This window comes from Giraffa tippelskirchi, chromosome 7 (genome assembly GCF_054371585.1).
Source record: "Giraffa tippelskirchi isolate mGirTip1 chromosome 7, T2T-mGirTip1v1.2.pri, whole genome shotgun sequence".
NCBI classification, from domain to species: Eukaryota; Metazoa; Chordata; class Mammalia; order Artiodactyla; family Giraffidae; genus Giraffa; species Giraffa tippelskirchi.
The window spans coordinates 22,489,184-22,502,109 of NC_137281.1; the positions used below are offsets into that span (position 1 = coordinate 22,489,184).

A 12,926-nucleotide genomic window follows, 5' to 3' on the forward strand; every position below is an offset into this window, starting at 1 on the left:
GCACAACAAAGATGTCTAAGTTTCAACCAACTGTCTACTTAGTTGAAGTATTCTGATACAGTGAAATCTTGCTACAATGAGTGATTCTGCACTGTCTTAGATGTAACACAATATAACCTGTGCCACCTAAATTGCCTATGCCTGCTGTATGATCAGACCACTCAAGATAGCTGTTCTCTTGCTCTCAGTACCTCCCCTACTTGACCAATTCCCACCTCGCTCACACCCTACTCACCTGACTGACCTTCCCTCTTAATCAGAGAGCCTAATCATAAACTCATATATAATACCCCACCCCCACCCCCTACCGCCCACCACTTCACCCAGCCCTAGCTAGTGACTGTTCTGATCTTTAGATGTGAACTATCTCTACTATGACAGTTTATCAAAGGCACGGTGAGGGGGCGTGCTCCTCTGCTGTTTCCCAGGTAACCGATGCCCTCCTCCTCCGCAGTAAAGATACTACCATGTCCTGCACGCCACCTGCTGCACACGGTGGAGTGTTGCTCTAGGACCTTGGTTCAAACAAGTAAGAACCCCCTACCCTTTAAACCATGATGTCTCTGTTGCCGCCTCTGGGCTCTTTCTTTGGTCATGAGGCTGGGCAAGTATAGGGTTTGCAGGCCTGTGGGATGCAGCCCCACATCCGCCCTGTAAAGGTACTGGGGTGTGGCTGAGCAGCAGCCATGACGCTGAGCTTGACTGCTGGACAGAACACCCAACACAAACTGGATCAAAGAAGAGAACCAAGGGGCTTTATGATCTAAGTCATCCTACAGCTTTAATAAACTGAGGTCTGCACAGTCATTATGAAGAACTACACAAAGCTGGTGGGAGTAAGAACACATGTGGATTCAACTTCAGAAGTCTTCCTACCTAAATGTGTCCAGTGTCTTGTGTTCCAGAACCAGATTTGTATTTCCAGTCAGGTCCAGGTCTTGTAAAGTAGCAGGCAGAGCCTCTGGAATCAGGATTTCGGTCAAGTCATTGCAACTTACGTCTACAAACTGAGAGGAAAAGGGAGAGATTAAGTTAATTCTTAACTCTCTAACGTTCAAACTCCTGCTACATCCTCAAAGGGAATTTCATTTCTTCCCAAGAGTCAATTAAATATACTGTGATCCCAAACTGCCACTTTCTTAGGAGTCACACTCCAGCCATCACCCCAGGACACAGCACACAGTACCTGGATCTGAGGCAACTGCAGTATTTCCGGAAAAATACTGATGTGGTTGGAGTGGGCCACCAGAGTGTGCAGCCTCTTGCAGTTCGCAATGGTCGTGGGGATGGTTTTAAGTTTGTTACCACTTAGGTTCAGTTCCTCCAACTGCTCCAATTTATTTAGTTTGCTGAAAAAGAAACAGCAAAATACCAAACTGCACCTCAACAAGCAGCTGCCAACCAAGCTCTACGGCAGCCAGAGCACAGAGGGGACCGGCCCGCGGCCTGATAACCAGCCAGAATGAACAGCCACCAGGGTGAGCGAACGATCCCGCCGAGCCTCAGCCTCATCTGCCTCCCTCTCAGTGCACTTTGAGGGCTGGAGTGTCCCGTAATTCTACTGCAGCTGCTGGATCTTCGGGGTCGGAACACCTTCCTAGAGTTAACTAGTCATCTAGTTACAGTACTGCTTTGCCACTAACTAGTTGAAAAATACTGGGTAACTTAGTGTCAGTAGACATCAACATCCTCAGCTATAAAATAAAAAGTTGTACTAAATTATCACTAAGATTCCTTTCAGTTTTAAATTTCCACAGTTATTCATAACATAATCCACCTTCCATGAACATTTATTGAGTGCCGAGCATACACACAACCCTGTGCCATGGGCTGTGATGCAGGCCATTCACACTGTCTCCCAACTGGAGTAAGCCAAGCTTTCTATGCAGTAAGCAGAATAGCTTCAGAGGACCTAACACCTTTATCTAGATTTTAAAAAACTGTAAAGATAATAAACTGCTATAACAGAAAGTTTGTTATTGCTGTTTACTTGCTAAGTCATGTCTGACTCTTTGTGACCACATGGACTGTAGTCTCCCAGGTTCCTCTGTCCATGGGATTTCGGAGGCAAGAATACTAGAGTGGGTATTCCTTCCCCAGGGGATCTTCCCAACCCAGGGATCGAACCCACGTCTCCTGCATTGCAAGTGGATTCTTTACCACTGGTCTACTAGGGAAGCCCACAACACAAAGTTTAGAAAATAAAAAAAATAAATCCACAGTATCACCACCAATCTGAAAAAGTTATTTTGATTTTGCTGAATTTCCTGTCAAATTTTTCATATGCATATTTTACATTAAATCTGCCCTTATCATATATCACAGATAAATTTCCATTGCTAGAATACTGATAAACACTTTGTAATAATTAAGTTCCGTGAATTAAAATTGTTTTCTTATTACAACAGTAATAATCACTGAAAAATACTGAAAAATAAAGCTGAACATAAAAAAAAACTTTTAACCCCATGACCAGATTTAATCTCTGATGACCATTTGGTAGTGAGTATTCTTGTCCCTTTTAATGCACGAAACCCTATTTTTTTTTAATGAAAACGTGATGCTTATTACATGTACTGTTTTATAACTTTTTTAAAAACTTAATCTATATATTTAAGGTGTTCCCATGTCCAAACCTCATGCTTTTCTTTTACACAGAGACACAGCATCTATATCTCAATCAGCCTCTTACTGAGCACCCAGAACTGTGCTGGATTCTGAACACAGTCCAAAGGAAACAGAAGCCTTGGACTGTGCCCATGCAATTATAATGCTGTTCAGGAGATGAAAGCAGACTTACGATTCAGATTAGAACAGATATTTTCCTTAAAATTCTGCTCCTGAATTCCATTTAGTTTTATTATCTGTATTCAGATTACTCTAGTTCAACAGTAAGTGTCATCAAATTAGGAAGACGTCATAAGTTTGAAGAGTATTACATCTGGTATTTCCTAAGAGCTTCATGAACTCATATAACTTATCAGTGGTGTGTCATTTTTACTTTATCTGAACATATTTGAAGCCAAATGAGCTAATCTGCTAGGATTTCAAGAGATCTATCACATCTTGAAATTAAGATTCTGCATTCACTTTAAAAGCTATTGCTCAAGTTCTTTCAAGGAAGCAATCAAGTTTATTGCACTTGTCTTCTATAAGGTCCAAATATTTTATAAACAATCACAAAAATTACAATCTCTATGTTTTCCATGTTTAACACATTTCTAAGAAAATTTGTAAAACAAAACTAGAAAAAAAATAGTTTTCATTCAAATTGTATCAAATATGATATAATTTTATGATATATATATATAATTTCACTCAAATTATATCAAATGTCATTTTCCTATGTGTTTAGGTTTTGAAAACATGATTTTTAATAACTACCTTCATGGATTTTCCTGGTGTCAAATTTTCTAAAAAAAATTTTTAATCAAAGGTATTTTGGAAGATAGTTATTTCTCCACTGATGCTGTTCAAAACTTTGACAACACCAAATGTCTCTCTTACGTCTTATAAATGTAGCCTGGCTAAATACTATTCATCTCTTCAGTGCAGCTACCTGCGCATATCTTTAACATCCTGCATTTATTACACTGCACTGCAACTGCCAATATAATAATACTCATTATTTCCCTAATAATACTCGTCTATTTCTCTAATTGGAGAGGGCAATGGCACCCCACTGCAGTACTCTTGCCTGGAAAATCCCATGGACGGAGGAGCCTGGTAGGCTACAGTCCATGGGATCGCTAAGAGTCAGACATAACTGAGCGACTTCACTTTCACTTTTCCCTTTCATGCACTGGAGAAAGAAATGGCAACCCACTCCAGTATTCTTGCCTGGAGAATCCTAGGGACGGCAGAGCCTGGTGAGCTGCTGTCTATGGGGTCACACAGAGTCGGACACGACTGAAGCGACTTAGCATAATAGCATAGCATAGCATTTCTCTAATTTGACTGCAAGTTCCTTGAGGACAGAGACTGCAACTTAATTATCACCGTCTCCCTAGTATGTACACAGGTCTTGACATACAGCAGACAGTCAACCTATACACTAAGAATTAAACACATTTTAACCACAACTTCTGTGGTTAATGATACTTACAAAAGGGTACAAACAGATCTTCTCATTCAAGTAAGGGATCGGTTAAGTCGGTCAACATAAAGCAAGAGCGCCCAGTAAAAGAGCTGTGACGTAGTCTGACAAACGTGGAATCACGTTACATGTCTGAAACGATCAGAGTTTGCATCTGTTTACCTTGCAGGAAACGTCTGTAGCTGGTTGTTTGCAAGATGCAGGATGCGCAGGTGCGGATGCCCCACCAGGACGGGTACACACTGGTCTGTCAGGAGGTTGTTGGTCAGGTAGAGCAGCTGTAGCGCACTCAGACTCTCCTCCCCAGCACAAGCAGATGGCAGAGACTCCAGACTATTTGCAGATGCATTCAAGTATCTGAGACTGATAGACACATGCAAACCATCATTTCCTTTATGGCAATTTGCTGCCTTCTGATGTGGAAACCATCATGCCATCTTAGTATGTAACGATGCCTTTCCATGCTCCCAAACTGATGACAAAATGATTTCCTCCAGGGTGTTTTCTCCCCTTGACTCTATCCAATGAAAATTCATTTTACTCAACTCATGCCACTTAAGTTCCTGGGCTTCTGCACTGGCTTGATTCTAACCCAGCTTATATTTTTCTGTCTGTATGTCCACTGAAAGGATGCTGCTGAGTATCACATTCACAAGTATGTGAACTGTGAAGTCACCCTTTGGAAAAATTTTTGTCTGATTTTAATAGAATCATTTATTTAGCCAATCCCTCTATGCTGCTGCTGCTGCTGCTACGTCTCTTCAGTTGTGTCTGACTCTGTGCGACCCCACAGACGGCAGCCCACCAGGCTCCTCCGCCCCTGGGATTCTCCAGGGAAGAACACTGGAGTGGGTTGCCATTTCCTTCTCCAATGCATGAAAGTGGAAAGTGAAAGTGAAATCGCTCAGTTGTGTCCGACTCATAGCGACCCCATGGACTGCAGCCTACCAGGCTCCTCAGTCCATGGGATTCTCCAGGCAAGAGTACTGGAGTGGGGTGCCCTTGCCTTCTCCAAATCCCTCTATAATCCCCTAATAATAGGCATATCAGCTATTTCCAATTGTTTGTTATTATAAACATTGTAATGAATATCTTTGAGCCCATACCCGATTATTTCTTTAAGCTACATTCCCAGGAGCAGAAGCTGAGGGGTCAAAGGCTACATATATCTTTAAAATTTTTATACATACATTGCCAAAATCAGCTCCAGAAAGACTATAACAAACTATACTCTCACAAGAAGGATACAAAGAATGCGTTGGCTCATACCTTTGTCAACACTGAATATCATAATTCACTTTAACCTTCACCCATCTAATAAGTAAAACATGGTATGATTTTAAAAATCTGCCTAGCACAGTGTTTGGTACATATAGAACAGGCTCAATAAAAGGCAGCTAATATATTATTAAACTTGTCTGTTCTTAAGTCATCCTCAAACTGTGTGATCTGGAACTCCAGTTAGCTTTTAAGTTATTTGTATGTCCCAAATTGTCTGTGCAGAGATACTAGTAAATATTATTGGCAGTTTACTACAACCTCTAGGTAACTTCCTTACTGCAGATTCTAAGGCTGTAAACTAATTTTATTCAGATTTCATCAGAATCAAATGCATTGTAATGCATTACTAACAAATACTTGCTAATTAACAAATGTTACTGCACTAAGACGCCACGTAAACTTTTCAAAGAGAAAATTTCCTTCATGCATTTTGTAGAATTTCCAAAGATTTTTAGGAAAATCCAACCAAATATATCATACATTAAGAGTTGCATAAGCTGCCAAAAGCCTGCATGCTACAGTCCAAGGGGTCGCAAAGAGTCGGACACAACTGAGCAACTTAACAACAATAAAGCTGCCAAACAAAGAACAAGCCAGACACTTGTGGACTAAATGCTTTTTGTATGCGTCCTGCAGCCTTATGTTAATTACTACTGCTTCTCTCCGCTTTCTCCATGTCTAAATTGAAGACAATACTGCCTTCCTCCATATTGCAGAAGACTATAATTAAAAACTAGTTTTCATTGAACGGTGACATATGTGTTAAATAAACCTGATTATGGATATTAAAATAGGAAGATTTACTATCTATTTGTTAATTTACAATGAGAAAGCAAGTAATACTTTTGTAACAATGTTGCATTTAAATGCACAGTTTTCAAAGCAGGGAGTAGAAAAGGCCTGCAGATAAAGAGTGTAACTTAATGATAAGTTGGCAACACTAGAAGCAAAAACTAAATTAACTTCAGTGGTATGTCCTTTTCTCCTAAGGCAAAAGCTGAGAAGTGCCCAAAGAAGCTGTATCAGAATACTGCAGCCTCTCTTTGAAGATCATAACTGTATTCCTTTTCTGAGATGAAAGCATGAACCTTCCCAAGCTCTTGAAACCTGTTTACAACATCGTATCTTCCCAAGAATTTGATGGTTATTTCACCTTTTGAGTTGAAGCTTCCTGCCTCCTAAGACAGTGTCATATTTATTCCATACAAACTGCAAATAAGTCCATCCGTAGCTGGACTATGAAGTAAACACTCTGTAAAGACAGTTTCAAAGGTCACTCCGATGACAAGTCCAGGTAGTTTGCTTAGCCCATGGTCCTGCTATTTTCAATAAAATCTACAGCACTTACTTTAAGGCCTTAGAGAAGAGAGTATCTGGCAGCCTGGTGAGCAGGTTATGCTGGACATCCAACACCTCCAGCGGGATGTGCTCCACCAGCGTGGGAAGGCTCTGCACGTGATTGTGTCCCACCATTAGTTTCCTAAGACTCAAGCTACTAAGGATTCTAAGGGGACAGAGCACAAAGAAACACCACCACCAACAACAAAAAAACAGACTTAAATCTCTCTTCCTGAGTCTGCCCTTGGCTATTTAACTAAAATCAGTAAATGTACAGAAACGTGTTCTTCTAGACAGTATCATCACCGACAGGTGCCTGAGCCAAGAAAGCAGCCACAACCATATGTTTACCCACCACCCACCAGGAAGTCATTCAGGTCATTCTGGGGAAAGATGAACTAATGAAAGCACACAGCCCCAAACACAAAAAGCAATTTGTGCCATAAATCAATTTAGATTTTAAGTCTAGACAGCACTGAAAATTCAGTGAATTTATTAACATGATTATAATTTATTATAATAAGTTAATTAAAAAATTTATTGTAACAAAAACTACAACTTATTCAGTTCTTAAAATGTGCCAGGCCATTTAACGATTAGGTTAGAAAGGTTAAGTGACTTTGGTTTGCCAAAGATCTCACATCACATGTAGTAAATGGTACAGTCACGATTTGGATTAAGGACTGACTCCAATGCTATGTTCATATCTACTATGTACAAAGCCTCCCGTATACTTTTAAAATATTCCGCTAGGTAATGACCTCACATTACACATCTTGGCACCACCCCTCATCCCCCAATGTCTGTATTTTTCCCCTCCACATACAGAAACTCCATCATCTTATAAAGGTCAATTCAAACAGGCATTCTCCACACAGCATCCCCTAATTATTCAAAGTTCTGAATTTCTAAGGCATGTTATTTATACAGCACAGTGGCCAAAAGTGAGGCTTTGGAGTAAGAATGACTCCATTTAAACACCAGCTCCTATCACTTCCTAGTTAAGTGCAACACTGGACAAACTATCTAACCACTCTAAGCTTTAGTTTCCTTATTTGTAAGATGAAGATAACAGCACCTATAAAATAAGGTTAACACAGGATTAAAGAAGATAATGAAAGTAAAGTTCTTAGAACATTGCCCAGCTCATAACAAATCACTCAATACAAATGTTCTATTATCACTAACAAGTCACTGACCTCTGCCAGCAACTCTTGTTACACTGTATCACAGTTACCTCTGCATAGGTCCCTTACTATCTGCTTACTAAGTTCCTTGCCAGCCAAGACTAGGCCTTACATGTTACTGTATTCCTCACAGTACTCATGCTGCCCTGCACTCAAAAGATACTCAATGTTTACCAAACAGATGAATCAGAGCATCCTTGACAGGCAACCCAAATATAGGAAAATTATTTAATTAAATACATACATAATATATATATTAACACATGAATACCTCATGGGAACCTCTGTCAGGAGATTATAGCTCACGTCTAATATTTCTATCTTCTTTGCTTCACAGGCCCAGTCAGGGACACACTCTAGTAGGTTTCTGCAGAAAATAAATAATTAAAGGGTATCATTTTGGATGAGGAGGAACTCACGCCATTTCACCAGTCTGTAACACATCCACCCCTGTGCTCCCTGAGGGCAGAAGCACAATCTCCAGGGCACCCCTGGTGTGCTGCCTGGAATACAGTAGATGCTCAATGAATGTCGCTGACAGAAAGGTGGAGAGAGAGAAAGAAGCACACACACGTGTGTGATACTGGATCAACTGTGCTGCTGGCTCAGCGAAGACATGAAGGCCTTTAGCACTAAAAGCACACATGTGGCGGGATGGGACAGGAGAGGGGGGAAGCCTTAAAGGAAGATGAGGCATTGTACACATATCTTCAAAGCTGAGGAGGATATCCCCAGGTGATGACTGGGGGAGAAGAGAAGTGAATTCTGGGGGAAAAGAACCAAATGAATAAAAGTGAGGAAGCAAGAACAAAAGGTAACGAGTCAGGGGAAAGTGCCAGATCATTTAGAATGTGAATTCAAATCTTCAGTAGAGCACTGGGCAGATCCTCAGTCACAGGAATTTTATTTTCAGATGTTACTTAGCTTCCCTAAGCTTCAAAGTCTCTACTGATGGATGGATCAGTACGATGAGGCAGAGTGAAGTTAACGCTGCAAGAGAAATGCAGATGCTGCTCTGACTGCTCAGTGAAGGAAGTCCTTCAAGGCAAGCCCCCTAAGAAATATGACATGTGCGGTAGAATGTTGCACAATGCCCTGAGGTGTGGCGGGCATGTCAAGCAAGAGGTTGACAACATGCGCTAGAGCACAGAGGCAAGAAAAGAATAATAAGTAGTTTGGTGATGCTGGAGCAGCAAATATGGAGCAGAGTGAGAAGAAACAAGGCTGGAAAGACCTAATCATCTCTCAGAGGCTGTGACCTTATCCTGCAGGTGTAGGGGGATCACTGAAGGGTTTGTGAGCAGCGAGGGGACAATGTCAGTTTTGCACTTTAAAGACCTCACTCTTTGAATACACAAGAGGTCTGGCTGAGATGGCTGTATTAGTAAAAGGAAGCATAATCAGGAAGCTGTGAGACAATTTTATCCTGAAAGGAAATGATAAGGGCCTCGATGAGTAGTGATACACCTGGAAGGGAAGAGAAAGGAGCCAGAAACACTTAGGAGGCAAAAATTAAAATGACTTAGAGATGGAGTAAACATGTGAGTAGAGCAGAGAGAAGAATCAAAACTGACATTTAGGCTTTAGCCTAGATGACCAGAGAGGAAATCCTATCCAGAGAAAGGACTGAGAAGCTCCAAATGAGGTTAAGAATCAAGAATTTCAATGGTGTCCATCTTGATCTGATCATCTCATGATAACACCAAACGCTGAAACAGAAAACAAGACAAACAAGCTAAAGTGCTGGTGGAGGGGTGGATAATAAATCTCATTTGGCACATATCTGAGGTATTTGGAGACATGCAGGAGGAAACATCTATTATGAAATTGGACACACAGGTCTGAGGCTGAAAGAAGGAAGTCTGGACTGGTGCTCTGGGTGATGCTGACACTGAAGTGTAGTGAGATCCTGGGAGTAAATGAGATTGTGTCAAATGAGAAGTGCAGTGGCGAAGGACAGACCCTAAGACAAGTTACCTTTAAAGGGCTGGCTAAGGAAGAGGAGTACAGAAGAGACAGAAGAAATGGTCAGAGGGGCATGAAAAAAATCAGACTGTATCAGCCAGCCAAGGAAACAGCATGTCTGAATAAAAGACAGCAAGGTGAACAGTGTCAGTACAGAAAGGTTCCACAAGAGGAGGTCTAAAGCCAGCTGTCGTGGGGTGAACAACTGGGAACAGGAAAATGTGCCAAGAAATACAGATAATTCTTGAAAAATGTGGACAAAAAAAGGGATGAGCAAGATGAAGGAACAGAATTGTAGCTAGAGGTGCAAGTAGTAGGTGCAAGATAATAGGAATGTTTACTTGTTAAGACAGGAAATATAAACATGCATAGAGACTGAGAAAGACACTGAACACATGTGAAAGGAGAGGAGAAGTGGTGACTAACAGAGCAAGGTTCAGGGCAGTGGGAGTGGATGTGATCAAAGCCACAGATGGCTTGGAATAAAGGAAAGCTGAGAATGCATATGGATCTATGTGAATTTCAGCAAGGGGGTAGGAAGCTGAAGGAGATCACCCATGATGACCTCTATTTTCTGTCAAGTGGGAAGCTGAGCTCCAGAGCAGAGGACTTAAGAAGGGGAGGGGTCAAAAGAAGCCAAGCAATTGGAACAGATACCAGGACCCTGGAAAGAACTGACAGGAGAAGAAACTCCAGATGAGGCTGGAAACTGTGAATTTAGGGTGGGTCCATATGATTTTCTTCAGTAATGGTCAAGTTCAGTGCGGAAGGTAAATCTTTGTCTTGAACCATGCAGGGGTTTTGCTGACAGGAAGATGACAGAAAGAAATGGATGGAAGGGAATCTAGAACAACAGCTTAATAATAATGATGATAAACTCACAACAACAAAAGGAAACCTGGCTATCATGGCTAATATTTCTTGAGAGACTATTTTATGCGAGGTACTATGCTATACATGTTGCATTTATTGTCTCATTAAACTTTGTGGCAACTCTGACCATATAGGACTCCGTCCACTGCCCGTTCCACATGCTGCTACCACTCTATACTCACAGCATTTACAATGCTGCCTTCTTACTGCTTGTCCGATTGTCAAGACAACTAGACTGTAAAACTCAGCCACTGACTCCTGAATACGTAACACAGTGCTAAAAATGAAGGAAGGAAACAAAGCAAACCTCATTTATGTTTATTCTTGACCACTGACAGAAGAAATAAAATCCTGAATATAATTAACATTGCTCTGCAAATCAGATCGACATGGCTCACAAGTGTAAGAGAATAACATTTTAAGTCACTCAAAACCAAGAATTATCTGATTCCAATTGGAAAAATCAATGCCCATGGAAGGGAAATAGGTCTTTGTTTGCAACTCATTCTAAATCCACAAACTGTAACAATGAGTAATTCAGAGGCACCTTTCCTTTAACTACATCAGTTCAGTTCAGTCGCTCAGTCATGTCTGACTCTTTGCGACCCCATGGACTGCAGCGCGCCAGGTTTCCCTGTCTATTACCAACTCCCAGAGCTTGCTCAAACTCATATCCACTGAGTCGGCGATGTCATCCAACCATCTCATCCTCTGTCATCCTGTTCTCCTCCTGCCTTCAATCTTTCCCAGCTTCAGGGTCTTTTCCAATGAGTCAGTTCTTCTCATCAGGTGGCCAAAGTACTGGAGCTTCAGCTTCAGTACTTTAACTAGATAGTATGGCCATTAAACATACTCCTTTAGCCAACCTTCTGTCCTTCTCTAGGTTATCCAAATATTTCAACATATTGGGATTTCCTATATCTCAAAACTGCCAGAGTGCCCACAGATATCTCTTAAGTACAGGAATCAAACAACCACCACCCTCATGAGACACACTCACCGGGAGAGTTCTAGAGACGTGAGCAGACTGGGTACTGGATAGACATTCACTGCTGTCAATCCTAATCAGAGAACAGATTGGTGTTAGTGACATTCTCCAAAGAAGAATGTAACTCATAGGAAACACAGGGGAAAACTGATAAAAATTTGTGTCATCTACTGAGATGAACTAAAGATAAAAACCAGTAAGTAGGGACTTCCCTGGCAGTCCCATGGTTAAGACTTTGCCTTCCAATGCAGGGGACACAGGTTTGATCTGTGATTAGGGAGCGAAGATAGCACATGCCTTATGGCCAAAAAACCAAAACATAGAACAGAAGCAATACTGTAATGAATTCAATAAAAGACATTCCTGATTACCAGGGAGGGCCTTTCCTTATGTTAATTGGCCATCTGGATAAATCCTTCTGTGAAGCTGACAGCTGAGTTCTTTACTTGTGAGGTGTCAAAACCTCAAGTGTAAATTCTTCTAGGTTGTAGAATTTAAGGATTCTGTGAACCGAACAATTCTTTTGTTCTGTTCTGTGATAGAAAGGTATTAGCTAAATTTGCATTTGTTTGACACTTAGTGAAATTGAATATCTTTTCCTTTCTTCTTTAAACACAGAAAAGCAGTTATAACTGACCCTTGAACAATGTGAGGGTTATGGGCACTGACCTCAGAGCAGTTGAAAATCCATACAAAACTTTCTATATATAAAGTGCTATATATATATATATATATCTGTACACAAACATACATATGTATGTATGTACATATATATATATATATATACACATATATGTAAATACTACAGTACTACACAATCCATGATTGGTTGAATCTACAGATACAGAATCATGAAAACAGAGGACTGACTGTAAAGTTATACTCAGATTTTTGTCTAGAGGGTTTGTTTGAGGTGCCCCTAAACCCTGCATTATTCAAGGATCAATTGTATTTACTACTGAAAAGACTCCACGTTTAAGTACATCTGTACAGGGAATTTCCTGGTGGTCCAGTGATCAGAATTCAGCGTTTTCACTGTCATGGCCCCGGGTTCAATCCCAGATCAGAGAACTAAGATTCCCTACGCCCCATGGTGTGGCCAAACAAAACAAACAAAAAGCAGACCTGTGCATTTCAAACCTATGTTTTCCAAGAGTCAACTGTATAACTTCTTCAGTAAAGAAGAATTCTCTATAAA

At 40.8% G+C, this 12,926-nt stretch overlaps 1 protein-coding gene across 2 annotated transcripts in view; it reads right to left on the bottom strand.

Annotated features, from left to right (window-relative positions):
• Positions 1-12,926, bottom strand: part of PHLPP2 (PH domain and leucine rich repeat protein phosphatase 2) — a 60,870-nt gene that overhangs the window by 10,397 nt on the left and 37,547 nt on the right. For both annotated transcript variants that reach the window (XM_081512551.1, XM_081512552.1), the window contains exons 10-15: positions 11,741-11,801; positions 8,174-8,269; positions 6,726-6,881; positions 4,259-4,459; positions 1,187-1,349; positions 877-1,007 (exon numbers count right to left, since the gene is read on the bottom strand). In XM_081512551.1, the coding sequence (XP_081368677.1) occupies positions 877-1,007; positions 1,187-1,349; positions 4,259-4,459; positions 6,726-6,881; positions 8,174-8,269; positions 11,741-11,801 (808 nt within the window). The remainder of the gene's footprint in view (positions 1-876; positions 1,008-1,186; positions 1,350-4,258; positions 4,460-6,725; positions 6,882-8,173; positions 8,270-11,740; positions 11,802-12,926) is intronic.